The sequence below is a fragment of the Pseudoliparis swirei genome, chromosome 8, assembly GCF_029220125.1.
Source record: "Pseudoliparis swirei isolate HS2019 ecotype Mariana Trench chromosome 8, NWPU_hadal_v1, whole genome shotgun sequence".
Lineage (NCBI taxonomy): Eukaryota > Metazoa > Chordata > Actinopteri > Perciformes > Liparidae > Pseudoliparis > Pseudoliparis swirei.
In genome coordinates, this window is record NC_079395.1 from 8,926,395 (window position 1) to 8,940,635 (window position 14,241).

The 14,241-nt window shown below is 41.9% G+C and overlaps 2 protein-coding genes across 7 annotated transcripts; both read left to right on the forward strand.

Moving 5' to 3' along the window:
* Window positions 1-563: 563 nt before the first annotated feature.
* slc25a24l (solute carrier family 25 member 24, like) lies at window positions 564-5,245 on the forward strand. Its single transcript, XM_056421845.1, has 10 exons — window positions 564-704; window positions 805-931; window positions 1,358-1,445; window positions 1,908-2,019; window positions 2,132-2,290; window positions 2,718-2,855; window positions 2,967-3,077; window positions 4,345-4,512; window positions 4,601-4,739; window positions 4,829-5,245. Exons 1-10 carry the CDS (start codon window positions 582-584, stop codon window positions 5,014-5,016), a joined length of 1,353 nt encoding a protein of 450 aa, XP_056277820.1. The 5' UTR covers window positions 564-581; the 3' UTR covers window positions 5,017-5,245.
* Window positions 5,246-5,485: 240 nt separating this feature from the next.
* Window positions 5,486-12,369, forward strand: fubp1 (far upstream element (FUSE) binding protein 1). 6 transcript variants are annotated; one of them, XM_056420574.1, is made up of 20 exons: window positions 5,486-5,602; window positions 6,045-6,168; window positions 6,885-6,920; window positions 7,096-7,132; window positions 7,225-7,271; window positions 7,345-7,416; window positions 7,513-7,570; window positions 7,695-7,857; window positions 7,963-8,061; window positions 8,188-8,382; window positions 8,467-8,569; window positions 8,778-9,074; window positions 9,321-9,481; window positions 9,735-9,886; window positions 9,987-10,063; window positions 10,203-10,328; window positions 10,988-11,050; window positions 11,623-11,783; window positions 11,864-11,930; window positions 12,017-12,369. In XM_056420574.1, exons 1-19 carry the CDS (start codon window positions 5,510-5,512, stop codon window positions 11,885-11,887), a joined length of 2,088 nt encoding a protein of 695 aa, XP_056276549.1. In that variant the 5' UTR covers window positions 5,486-5,509; the 3' UTR covers window positions 11,888-11,930; window positions 12,017-12,369. The 6 variants fall into 6 exon arrangements, with proteins under 6 accessions (XP_056276549.1, XP_056276548.1, XP_056276550.1 ...); XM_056420573.1 differs by having other exon boundaries at window positions 11,864-12,369; XM_056420575.1 differs by lacking the exon at window positions 11,864-11,930.
* Window positions 12,370-14,241: the final 1,872 nt, after the last annotated feature.

A 14,241-nucleotide genomic window follows, 5' to 3' on the forward strand; every position in this document is an offset into this window, starting at 1 on the left:
TTAATAACTGAATGGCAGAGAAATTTAAATAAACGTGCAGGTTTTCTGGTTAAATAAATATATGCACAGAAATTGACAAAGATTAATATTTTTATATTGATTTATTTAACAACTTCCTTAATTTTCATATTACATTATTCCAAAAGTATTCTGTTCTGTTTTAATTTATTTTCGCTTTTAAAAAAATTAAAATTCTCTGAACATAAATTTTCGCTATTTATTTTTGCTCAATTTCGAAATGACTGCCTTTTCTTTTATTTTCCCATGTCTGTCTCTGTGTGCCGGCCTACATACGCCGCAGGGGGAACAGTGATGATTGAAGTTGATGATGATGTGGTGGGCGCTCCTGCAGCCACAGCGCCACCTGCTGCACCGCAGAGGAAGTGATGTCTTCTCTTGAGCTAATGATGAAAGCGCCCATGCAGCACTGGCACTGAAACCCGCCAATGAGTCAGCGTATAACGAAGCTGCAGGTCAATACTCTCTGAAAATCATCAGAGCATTTAATTCCAACCTGAGCACGCTGCATTTTTTTTGACATCTTGATTTTGTTCTGTGTTTAATTTGTTTCAAAACTCACCATGGATCAGTTTCGAGGTTTATTTGCTAAACTGGATAAAAACGAGGATGGATTCATATCAGTGTCGGAGCTCAAAGACGAAATGAGGAAGCATGGAATCCTGTCAGCGGATGGAAAGGTCCAGGTAACAATCTTATGTGTTGGTGGTCTGCGGTGTGCTCTAATGTCATTCATTCATTCATTCAAGCACTAATCAACACAAACCTGCATATTTCTTCTCCTAGAATATAGTCGATTCTTATGACAAAGACAAAGATGGCCTGTTGGATTATAAAGAGTTCCTCAGCTACATGATGGACAGGGAGAGGAAATGGAAAATTCACTTTCATGACCTTGACAAGAACAAGTGTGGTGAGTGGTCACAGACTTGAACAGCGTTTTATTTATCAAGGAAGCACAAGAAAATGCAAAAAAGTCCAATAGCCTTGTGGAATACATAAACACTGTGTAAGGATTTAGCAAAAGTTACGGCCCTGTTCCTTCTCTGTATTTCGATGTTCTTTTGGTAGCTACTTATGTAGATGAGTATAGTCTTACATGAACATATTCATTATAATACTATAACTGTGACAAAAACACTGTAATGTCAAGGTCAGACAGGAGACAGGCATGCATCCAGCTTGTTTATGGTACACAGTAGACAACACACACACTGCACAGTCCTGCAGGCTGTGACGCGTTACACTCATGTAATTGAGTTGACAATGCCACTTCACAGAAATATGATAAGCAGTACCAGTACCTGTTTGTAATTGTGTGCGTTTCTTCTCTGATCAGGGGAGATTGACCAGGAGGACATCATATGTTTGTTTAAGGAGTTAGGAGTGGTCATATCAAAGCCGAATGCAAAACAAATTATTCAAATGTAAGATTTTTTTGCCCACTACCTCATGGATTCGTTGTTGTATTTAAAGAGACATTAATTTGTGTAACGTTCAAAACTTTAACAGTTGTAGTATTGTGCTCAAAACACAGTGGTGCTTTCTAAACAGGTGTGTGCTTGGGATGATATGTTGTTATCACAGATGTCTTTATGGTTGATTATTTATCTAATTATGCTCCCTGATAATCTATCAAGCCTGCAGTTACAACATCATAAATGGATGGTGCCCTTCAGCTTGGACTTGCTACCTGGCAGACATGTGTATTACTGTATTATAATGGCTGATTACTCTCATAACTGTCACAGATCAGTTACTCATCACTGTTCGAAAAAGACGAATCCAACAACCTTTAAATCATTTTTGTAAAGTTATACCCGCATGTTGCCACGCAGCTTCTTTCATTGCAGTATGTGATGAAAACAAACCAATTGTCTTCCCACCAGGATGGATAAGGACAGTTCGATGACGGTGGACTGGGGGGAGTTCCTGCACTATGTCATCCTCAACCCTGTGGACAACATCGGGGAGCTGGTGTCGTCATGGAAACACAGCCTGGTAGGCTCTTCTGGCGGCATCACGATCCTGTTACTTTCTGATGTTGGTGTGACACATCCATTTCAACATGAGTAATGACATGATGTGTAAAGGATGGTGAATGTAACTGTAGGTTTTCGATGTGGGTGAGAGTCGTGCGATGCCCATCGAGTTCCCCGAAGAGGCCTCAGGTTTTGGTGCATGGAGGACGTTTGTTCTCGCAGCGGGTTTGGCAGATGCTGTATCTCGAACCGTGACGGCACCCATTGACCGCCTCAAGACCCAACTCCAGGTCAGCCACACTTTCACGCGCTATACTCTGTGAGTGACATGCATGGGTGGATCATTAGATGTTAACACTATTGGTCAATGATTTGTTAAACTCACATAAAGTCATCTTGTGTATTTGGAGAATTTTACTTCTAAAAGAAAGGGAATATGATAAGTGCTTTGTTTTGCAGCCGCTTAAAGTGAACATATTTGATGCAAGTGTGGAGAAAGGGCTCAATCTGAATAACATCTTGTGATAAAGACGTATCACATAATTATTGCTGTCTATATGTGTTTGACTTGTTTTCAACTTTTTGATAAAAATGTGACACCCTGAATGTTTTAGCTTCTTTACCAGTAAATAGTTTCTTAAGGAAACGTCACATTGCTGCACATTTATTTCACCTGCCAATGAAAGTGATTTGTATGATTTCCTGTGTGTCCTGTAGGTTCGTGGATCCAAAGCTTTCTCCCAGGGCTTCCAAGAGATGAGGGCAGGTGGTGTGCGGTCGATGTGGCAAGGCAACACCGTCAACGTGCTGAAAGGAACGCCACAGTCGACGCTGCAGTGTCTCATCTACGCCCAGGTGAGGCATACAGTCGTAGGCAAACTCTCCTGTCTCCATTGTGAATTATATATGCACCAGTATCCTGTTTCTGATTGACAAGCTCACTCAGAGCTTCTCTGCCCCCTCCAGATGAAGGCATCCACCCAGAGCAGCACACAGGAGACTCTCTCGGTGCAGCAGCGTTTCGGCTTGGGTTGCGTCTCCGGCGCTGCCGCTCACGCTGCCTTCTACCCTTTAGAGGTACTAAATAGATCAGCTGCCTTCTACCCTTAGTTTAGAGGTACTTGATCATCTGCCTTCTAGTCTTAGTTTAGAGGTATTAGATCATACTGAGTCTGTCCTGGTCCTATTTTTTCCTCTTTAAAGAATGTGAACTTTTTTAAAGGTTAATCATGATGCCTTGGTTTAAAAACAAATGGGAATTCTTGTGGCAATAATTATGTTCATAAAACATAAAAATAAAAAAAAAGGCAGGCATCAGGTACATTAATACAACCGTTCAGTATGCTGGGCAACCAGTGGTTGAAGTACATCTACTCAAGAACATATGTAGCTACGTATTCTTTAGTATTTACATTGTATGCTACTTTATACTTCATCTTTACTACAAATATTTTACTTTTCACTCCACTACATTTATTTATTTACTTTATAATTCTGATACACTATTATCATATATTTATTTCTGAAAAGAACAATTCTGCTGTTCTTTACATTTTTACTCTTGGTACTTTAAGTATATATTAATGATAATAGTGTTTTACTTTTACAAAGGACTTTTACTTGTTAGAGTAGTGTATACAGTATTACTACTACTATTCCTGAAGTAAAAGATCTGAATACTTCTTCCAAAAACCTGGTTAGCAATAATGTGCTCAAAAAGATAAACAATTCTTAAATCCTAATTCAAGATGTGAAAGAGGTTGGATCTGAGATTTACATTCTCGTTTTTCCTTTCACAAACTCCCATGATGAGAAACTGTGTTTCGTTGTGAAATCCGATCCTTCTAAAAGCCATACAATAGTTTCCCTTACCTTGCTCTAAATCAACAAAGCCCCAGATTTTTACACCAGGTCTGACGAAATGGCACATATTACAAAATGCAATACTGAGGCCAAGAGACACTTCAGTTCCGGTAAAAGGCGACGCCCCACCTGCTGTTTCAGTGAGGCTCAATCAACACAACAAAAGCTATGGTTCCTACAAGACACTGAGTAGATGTATGTGTTAAACATTGACGATTTGAGTAAAAGCTTCTTTGAGTAAATCGTTGCTGTTTTACAGTAACAGTGTTCACCTATTTTATGTGTTGGTTATAATGACCATAGTTGCTTGCATATTAGTTGTAACCTATTAGTTGTGTCTCTGGTCTGTAATGAGCTGCTCTCATATTTGACACATAAAAGGCCTTTTGTAACATGATATATGCATTAGCGTTCATTTGATGAACCAGCTGGTATTAAGTGTATTAATAAAGGTTTATTCCTCTTTTTAAATCCTCTGCAGGTGCTGAAGGTGAGGTTGAACTTGCAGCAAGCTGGCACCTACCATGGTGTTGTGGCATGTGCTCGATCTATTTACAGACACGAGTCACTGTCTGCCTTTTACAGAGGATTCAAGCCAAGCGTCCTCTGCATGATCCCCTACGCAGGTGTGGAGTGTGCAGTTCATCAGGTGAGGTTAAAGAACAACAATTAACAAAGTTAAGTTAAGTTCATCTGAAAGAGTTGTAGATGTCTTTAACTATTTCTTCTTGTTGCAGTCAATCATGAACTGGGCCAAGAGTGATCCAGCTTACAACAGTGACTCCAAACTGTTTTTCTTCAGTTTTGTGGCTTTTGCCTCAGCACAAATGACCAGTTACCCTCTGGCAGTGATCCGGACTCAGCAGCAAGCACAAGGTAAACACCTGCAATTTCTGTCACACATTTTGAGATTATTTAAAACAACTTGTGATGTTTAACTTATCATCATTTGTCTTGTTTTGCAGCTTTGAGCTCAGATTCACGTCCAGCTTCAGGTGTATTGCAAGGACTGATAGGGATATATGAACAACGTGGAATTAAAGGATATTATAATGGAATGGGAGCCAGCTTCGTCAGAGCTCTACCATGTGCTCTGATTAACTACACTTTAACTAGAAAATTTGAAAATCTGGTTTCCTCAATGGAGCCTTGAGATTTAGCAAAGAGGTAGCTTTGTTTTGGAACACATAGAAAACTGTGAACTCTTATGAATGGTAACTAAGGGAAAACATAATCCTGGAAAACCTGGGAAAATAGCTGAAGAAATGTAATTATCATGTGATCCAATCTTTAATAAGTCAGTAGGCCTACTTTTTTTTAAAGCTTAAATTAAGTGAATGAATAGCTACCGACCAAAAGAATGAGACATTTAAAAAAAGAAACCAAAGACTGGGCTGTGCACATGTTTTGAAATGCGTGCTGTACAATAAAAATGTTATTTCATAACAGGGGTCAGACATCTTTCTTTTTCACCCGTAAATTAGGCCAAACCAAAACTGTAAAATGTTTGTCACAACGTAACCCAAAAAAGGGAATACAAAAATGGTCGTTATCGCGAGACTACATGTAACCACGTGGTTTCCTGCTCACTTCCGGTGAATGTAACCGGCCATCTTGTGTTGCCGAGGAGGAGAAGAGCACCAGATATGGCTGACTACAGCAGCGTGGCGCCCCCGTCCTCTAACAACGGCGCTGGAATGAACGACGCTTTTAAAGACGCTCTTCAGAGAGCCCGGCAGGTAAGAAGACTACAATATCAAGTTGGTGTGCAAATAATGTCGAAGTAGTTGGCAAAAAAACGAGTTAATGATACTTTTCCTCTCGTCACGTAGCAAAGCGCGGCGGCCTGTGCTAAGCTAACGGCGATTAGCTTCTGTGGCGCCACAAGGCACAACCGATGCGTTATAAAAGCGATCTGAGATGCATGTACACCTTTAATTAGATCAATATAATCTGCTATTTTAAACACAAGCCGTCTGTGGGTTGTTAACAGCAAATGTTACCGGTTAGTTGAAGTGGAAGTTCTCGCTTTCCTTTGTTGGCTCAGACTTCCGGACAGAAGTCGAGAAAAAAACAGCAGCAAGGGAAGGCCGCAACCAGAGCGACCGAGCATCAACATGCTCTGCCAACAGCAGACACATCGTCCTGATATGTTTCATCTGTTGGTTTATTTTGTTTCAGATCGCAGCGAAGATCGGTGGCGATGGCGTTGCGGCTCCCCCGACTAACGAATTCGGTTACGGGGGCCAGAAAAGGCCCCTGGAGGACGCTGGTGGGTATTTTCCCATGCCTAACCTGAATATCGGTCAGTGGCTTAAATCGATTCAATGCAAGTCTTGATAGTTGATGCTTGCCTGTGTGTTTTAGCTGCTACTAAATTGTATTTGGCTAGAAATTAAAATTTAGTTTACCGTGACATTTATATGTTGATGTGCATTACTGTAGTCGTGTATAATACTGCCAATGCAGTATGATATGTATATATAGCATGTTTTGAGATGTATTTTCGCTATCTGACCGTACAGCTAAAGTTAAACGGCTGAGGGGGGTGGGGATTATGAGACATACTTGGTTTGTTAGTTTGAAGTTTGTGATATGAAACCTACACCATTATGTACAGTTTCAAGTTAATTGGATACAACTAGGAAATAGTAAATTAATAAAAACAATTCTGCAATACATCTGATATTTATGGGGCTGACATGTTAAGTTAAATCATAACATTATTACACAGCATCAAATCTACATATATCTTCAGATTATAATTGCAGATCGAACTGTTTCAACTAAGACTACGCATATAGTAAGGGAAGTATGATTTATTGTCGCACTGTTGGCATTGGCTATAACAGGCAATTGAGGGTATATTCCAGCTCTGGTAGCTTTGCAAGCATCTGTTTTCCATAACCATTTACATTTCAGGCTGTAATGTAAGCCCTTTACCAATTGAAAAACAGTCTTAATGTAATGGTGGGTATAACGCTAGATACTTATACTGGTTATTATGTCATGTTGTCACAGACCAACCAGAGACGAAGAAAGTGGCTACAAATGACGGTAAGTGACCTGATGACGTAGCTGTAGTTAGTTATGTATGTGGCTGTTGTGATGATTCCCAACCCAAAGTAATTGGCCCAAAAAAATAGCATGAATTGGTACTGTGTTGCATGTGTTAAACTTAAATGTGTTGTATATTTGTTCCCCTAATGAGCTGTAAATTCTCATTTTGCAGCCTTTTCAGCAATGGGAGGAATGGGTGGTCCCCCAAGGTATATACTTGAATTGTAGTTTAAAAAAAAGTCACAATAGGTCATTAATAACAAAGCATTGATTTAACATCGCTTTGTTCTGTTAATCTCAGGTCAATATCAGAGGAATTCAAGGTTCCAGATGGAATGGTCGGATTCAGTAAGTTTTTAACCAATAGAAAATAGCTGTTAGTTGTTGAATATTGAGGTGTAACGCACCCTTTTCCTTCTAGTTATTGGAAGAGGAGGAGAACAAATATCACGCCTACAGCAAGAGTCTGGATGTAAGATACAGATTGCGCCTGGTACGTTCAGATCCGTTCTAGATATTGGGGATCTCTGTAATACGAGGACATTGTTATTCTTGTGATGTTGTCATTAACTTCTTTGTGTTGTTGTAGACAGTGGAGGAATGCCAGATAGGTCGGTGACATTAACAGGAGGACCAGAATCCATCCAGTAAGCCATCCGTTTCCATTTAACAGTCCCTTTCAGGGAAATGTTGTTTTTAACGGCTTTTTATTTGGGGACCATGTCAGGGATTTCAGTCTCTGTATGACAACCATTCCCTCCTCCCCCTCAGGGCTGCAAAAAGGCTACTAACAGAGATTGTTGATAAGGGGCGTCCAGCTCCAGCATTCAACCACAACGACGGCCCGGGAATGACTGTCCAGGAGATTATGGTCCCTGCCTCGAAAGCCGGACTTGTCATTGGGAAGGGTGGAGAAACCATCAAAAGCCTTCAGGTGAGTGTCCAGGCAGTCAGAGCTTGAGTTCTACGGTGTTGGTAACCATGGTGTCGTTCAAACAAGGAAATCATTTGATGAAGACACTCTGATTCTACTTTGCAGGAAAGAGCTGGTGTGAAGATGGTCATGATCCAAGACGGACCCCAAAACACAGGTGCTGACAAGCCTCTCCGAATTTCAGGAGAGCCCTTTAAAGTCCAGGTGGGTCCTGTCAAGCGTTATACTTCCAATATTATGGAATTGTAAACAAATGTTTTGCTGCCTCTGCTTTTTAGTCCTTCGAGTCTTCATGGAAGTGCGCTAATGACACTTTCATTTTATCTTCAGCAAGCCAAAGAGATGGTGATGGAGCTGATCAGAGATCAAGGCTTCAGGGAGCAGAGGGGCGAGTATGGTTCACGGGTTGGAGGTGGAGGAGGAGGAGGCGGCGGAGGAGGCGGCAACGGCGGCAATGGCGGAGGTGGTAACGGCGGCAATGGCGGAGGAGGAGGCAATGGTGGAGGCGGGGGAGATGGCTTAGATGTGAGTGTGTAATCAATTGTCTCAATTTGCAGCTCAGGGGTTGGATCGGTATCTTAACATTTGGTTTTATTTGCTGTTATTTAGGTTCCTGTACCCCGGTTTGCAGTGGGAATAGTTATTGGCAGAAATGGAGAAATGATCAAGAAAATACAGAACGACACAGGCGTCAGAATTCAGTTTAAACCAGGTGAGTGATGAGGACTGCAAGTAGATGATAGGAACCGTGTGTGTGGTCAATGATGAAACTCATGCACCACGCTGAGAAGCTGATGTATAACCCCAACCCTTATCTGAGACTGAACACAAGACTATAGAATTATGGCAGACAATGAAGTTAAATCCCAGCAACATAAATTATGTATCAATGGTCTAACCACCATATTCTATCCTTCAAGATGACGGCAGCACTCCAGAAAGGATAGCACAGATCATGGGTCCCCCTGACCAAGCTCAGCATGCGGCAGAAATCATTTCCGATCTGCTGCGGAGTGTACAGGCCGGCGGGCCTCCAGGACATGGCGGCGGCGGCGGCGGTGGCGGCGGCGGCGGTGGTGGTGGTGGTGGCGGCGGCGGCGGCGGTGGCAGAGGCCGTGGTCGCGGGCAGGGGAACTGGAACATGGGCCCCCCTGGTGGACTGCAGGAGTTTACCTTCACTGTCCCAACCATGAAGACCGGCCTCATCATTGGAAAAGGCAAGTGACCCATCACTGCCGTTAAACTGAGTGCATGACCCATATGTAAAAGCATAATTTACCAAAACTGTTAAATGCACATGAAACTTTACTTTCGAAAAGGTGAACCTTGATTAATCTAAAGAATGTTAATAGTCATGGGATTGAAATTGGTTGTTGCAGGATTTGTATGCTTGGCCTTTCACCCCATCAGTGATTATTATACAAGCTATTGGGTTGTTAATATTTAGTTTCTGAACTATTTAGGCGGTGAGACAATCAAGGGCATCAGCCAACAGTCTGGAGCCCGGATTGAGCTGCAGAGGAATCCTCCACCCAACGCTGATCCCAACATCAAAATGTTCACAGTTCGTGGCTCCCCTCAACAGATCGACTACGCCAGGCAGCTGGTGGAGGAGAAAATTGGGGTGAGATGATTCAGTTTGATAAAATGTCCCACTGCACGTAGATGATGGGAACCGTGTGTGTGGTCAATGATGAAACGCATGCACCACGCTGAGAAGCTGATGTATAACCCCAACCCTTATCTGAGACTGAACACAAGACCATAGAATTATGGCAGACAATGGAGTTAAATCCCAGCAACATAAATGATGTATCAAAAGACATTTGTCTTTTATAAGCTTCTTTACTGACCGGGATGTGTTTCTTTGTTTTCAGGGACCCGTCACTCCGATGGGTGGTCCACACGGAGGTCCGGGTCCACACGGAGGTCCGGGTCCACATGGTCCCCCTGGACCACCTGGGCCCCCTGGGGCTCCCATGGGTCCATACAACCCTGGACCATACAACCAGGGACCTCCAGGACCACAGTAAGTACAGTGGCTGTTTGATATAAAGATCAACAATATGTTAGAAGAAAGGACTTATAAAGTGTGTCGAAAGTTAATGGTTATTTTTATATTTGATCAGTGGTCCACCAGCACCGTACCAGCCTCAGGGATGGGGCAATGGCTACCCACACTGGCAACAGGGACAACCTGATCCAAGTGAGTACCATCAGTTGACACGCACTTAATGTTGATAACTCTGTTCAATATCAGTTTGTATAATCAATAGCTCCATATTTATGTTCATAGCAATTATCTTGGCTGTTGTTTTCTAACAAAACTGGTTTGCTTTGTTCAGATAAACAAGCAGCCGATGCCAACGCGGCGGCGTGGGCGGCCTACTACGCTCAGTACAGCCAGCAGCCGCCGGCTCCCATGACCCCGACAAGTGGAGCTCCTGGCACATCTCAGAGCAACGGACAAGGTGACTGAAGTGTTTCTCGGAACATGCGCTGGCAGAACCCGTTGAGGCGAGAGAGGAGTAGAGCAGTGTAGACATCGTGCTTTACGTGAGTTTTCTGGGCTCTCGTCTTCCTGGTGTCAACAACAGGAAACTAGTTGGTTTGGTTCCACCTTTTGCAGACAATCAGTTTTTTTTTTAAACATTACCCTAGGGACAGCGTAGTTTTCCTCCATCTTTAATCAGTCGACCCAGACAGGTGGAATATTATAAGAAAACGGGTATACGAACGTAGTTTCAGTGTACACCCATTAACACAAGACGGTCTCAACAGCGACGGGGTGTACAATCGGCTTCTTTTTACGGCCTGGGTATTAGACTGCTGCTGGTCGGCTGTGGAGGGTTTTTAGTTCGAAATTGGATGCCTGTGCTGTTTAGACTGCAACACTTTTGACTAGCTATCGACGCAGGAGCCATCTTTTTTATCAGCTTATTATAAAGGCTATATGAGGGTTTATCAGCTAGCTTTATCAGAGCTTTTCCATCTGCCATGAATGTGCTCCTGAACTAGAGTTACATGTTTGGTTTGATGGTCGTGGATAAAAGTCACGTAGGATACAAAGTCAGGTTTTTTTTACATTTTACATTTAGATGCATTGACACATTTTCCCTCATCTTTGTAGGTCAACAGAATCAACAACCTCAGGACTACACGAAAGCCTGGGAGGAATATTACAAGAAACAAGGTTGATACTCCTGTTAGCTGAAATATGGCTGAGTTCACACATACTTCATTGATATTTTACTCTCGAAAGCTTTAATTTAAACTTTGTTTGTGCAACAACCAATACATTGATCCAAAGTGTGATCCTGTTTTTTAATAGCTGTTTATATAACAGAATTCACTTTCCAGTCGAGAGCTAGAAATGGGAATGTCCTCAAGTAGATGAACAAGTGAGTCAAGTCAGCCCGGAGCTCTGAGATTAATGTATTGGATGTTGACGGGTGGCTGAGCTCCTCTAGCAGCCCTCTGCAGTCGAGTGGCTGCTGCCTCAGCTGCCCAACAGAAAGGCAGAAGGTTTCTGTCCCGCCACCCAGAGAAAGGGTAGTGGGTTCGTTCACCTTCTTATAAAGATGCTCGCTCAAAAGACTTGGAGCTGTTTTTGTGATGTCAATAATTTTGTGTTATTCATTATATCAGGATGCACGTATCTCTACCGTTTCAAGAGGATACATTTACACGGAAGCTGAGTAGTCTCTGACGTTTCCCCAAGTGTATTTTTGGTTCCAAAAGTTTGATCTTAATTGACCTTTTCAGGTCAAGCGCCCCCTCAGGCCTCTGCAGCAGCAGCTGCCGCCTCCCAGCCTGGCGGCCAGCCGGACTACAGCGCTGCCTGGGCGGAGTACTACCGCCAGCAGGCTGCTTACTACGGCACAGCCAACCCTCAGGCAATGGGTGGAGCACCACAAGCCCCTCAGGTATACCCCCGATGAGAATCTGCCCTGCACATCCACTGAATACCCAATTATTTTATGTCTTAACAGTCTTCCTTCCTCAGGTTTTACAGGACCCCAGTGACTGAAGCAGCTTCACACACTTAACCTAAACTATTTTCTCCCTAAAAGGTTTTTAGCTTTTTATTTTGGGAAGCTGAGTCAACTAATTCTGCTGTTAACATGCAATGTATCTTCTATGTATTTCTTCTGCACAGGGCCAGTAATGTGAAGGGGACATAAAGTAAATGCTACATTGTCGAAACAAAATCCTTTGTTAATGTTTGGATGCAGCCGCCTTGATGAAGATCTTAAATTTCCTTGGTTTGAAAGCGGTTCACATAGATGGCAGATTACCCGGCGAACACGTCCTCTTTTGTTGTTGTTTTTTTGTTGTAAATGCTTTGTTTTTAGTGAGGTAATTATACATATGGTCATTCCAGCCCTGTATCTACATTAAATGTGGTTAGAAGTCATGTTTATTAAACTGTAGACATTACCATGTAAATCATCTCAGTTTTAAAATGCTATTTCCTGTTGTGTTTTTGCAATAAAACAAACTGAAACCTCCTGTGTTGGTAAGTTGAGGTGGTTTTAAACCAAACGGGTTAAGAGGAATCTGTATGTTTTTGTTTTATGGGGGGAAAGTTAAAAAAAAAAACCCCAGGCCATGTGGGTTTTGTCCAAAACTGGTTAACTCAAAGTTGTGCTGTCCTGTCTCTCTCCAACTGTCTATAAGGCTTTTAGATATGTTTTGTGCGTGCAATGATCCCGAGTGATTCAGACAAACACGTCCTTGTTGATAGACATTTATTTAAACTTCTGTTTCCTGATTTTGCTCTCTGACTTCAGCCGTAGACAGACGTTTGTTCGTAAGAACGTCGGCGGGTATACATGTACCGTAATTCATGCATTAACTGCGTTGCTGTGGTACACCTCTCTATAATTTTGTCTCGTTTGCTGACATTGTTGAGGTAGTATGCACTGTATTGCCTTGATATAGACACTTCCTCCTCCACAGGCAAGTTTAGACGAGCGGTAAGCAAGTACTTTTTTTCTAACCTGTTCCCTCAGAAACGTGGTTGCAAGAAATGTTGCATATTTTTAGTGCTATATATATTTCTTTGTGCTGTTCTTTTTCCAGGACAGTCAGGTAAATTGCCGTTGTATCGAAAATGCATTGAAACGTTTGTCTTGCCCATTTCAAAGTGCGAACTAACTCATGTATATAAATTTGTGTTTTTAAAAAAGAAAATGTTTTTTTAATATAAAAACATTGCAAAAATCGTTTTTGCTGTCCCCATTCTGTTAGTGTTTATCCAATATAAGAACATAGATGTTATAGGGCCGGGGGTGGCTAAGCAGTCTTCATCCATCAGTTGAGCCCTCCTATACTGTAAGTACAAAACTGTGACTGACTGAGAGAATCGCCTTTTTTGATGCTTTATAAACTGCAAAAGATGTAGTATTTTTGCCATTTTTCCCTTTGTCTCTGGGTAAGTATGAAATGTTCTGAGGAGAGGAATAGTACTTTGGATTCTTGTGCCACATGTTTCTGAGACATATATTTGACCCCACAGCTTTCAGACTGAATCTTTGCCGTATGTTGATTCTTTGTAGCTCGTCAGCCTCTTTGTGTTGGTAGCTTTTCAGTGCCAGTTGGCTTTCTGAACTGAGGATTTGAATGTCAGCACTCTGTTACACTCTTGGTAGGAACTGTTTTAAGGATACCCATGTGGTTATTTGCGTTTTAGATACCTGAAGTGCCATTGCCTAGTTCACTCATGTTTTTAAAAAAAAAAGACATTTATTGCAACATATTGCTTAGAAAAGCCCTACTGCATAACCCCAGTGTAGCATGCTTAGGTTTCTGCTGTCATTACTTCAATGTCCTATCTGAGCATGTGGAATGGTAGTAGTGGAAGTGCTTCTGACTAGCCCAGTATTGATTTTGACATTTTTCTCAATGAGCACTGTTGTGAAAGGCTGTTAACTTTAAGCATTGTTCACTGATGGCAAACAGTGCAATATATCTGATCTTTGCAGTGTCGTCCCAGACCTTGCACCTTAGGTTCTGCTGCAATAACACAGGTAAGCGAAACCTAAGGAAAACAGTGTTTTTGTCTAGTGACATGACTAATTTACATGCAAAGAAATGCATACCTGTGTCTTTAACATGCCTCAATGCATTTATGCTTAGTTGTGAAGAAATGTTGTGAAAAGATTTATCTAGTGTGAACAGCCCTATAAGATGATCTGCTTTCTTGAATGAACTGTATGACTTTGTTACATGAAGTTTGACTTTTCAAAAAGTGACTTTACCCAGAAAGTTGTTTCCTAGGCTCACTGAGGAAATGCTGTCGTATGTGCTTAATATTTGATAGCCTTATTTTTTCATCCCGGTAAGTCAGCGTGTCGATGCTTGAGATAATATGACGCTGGT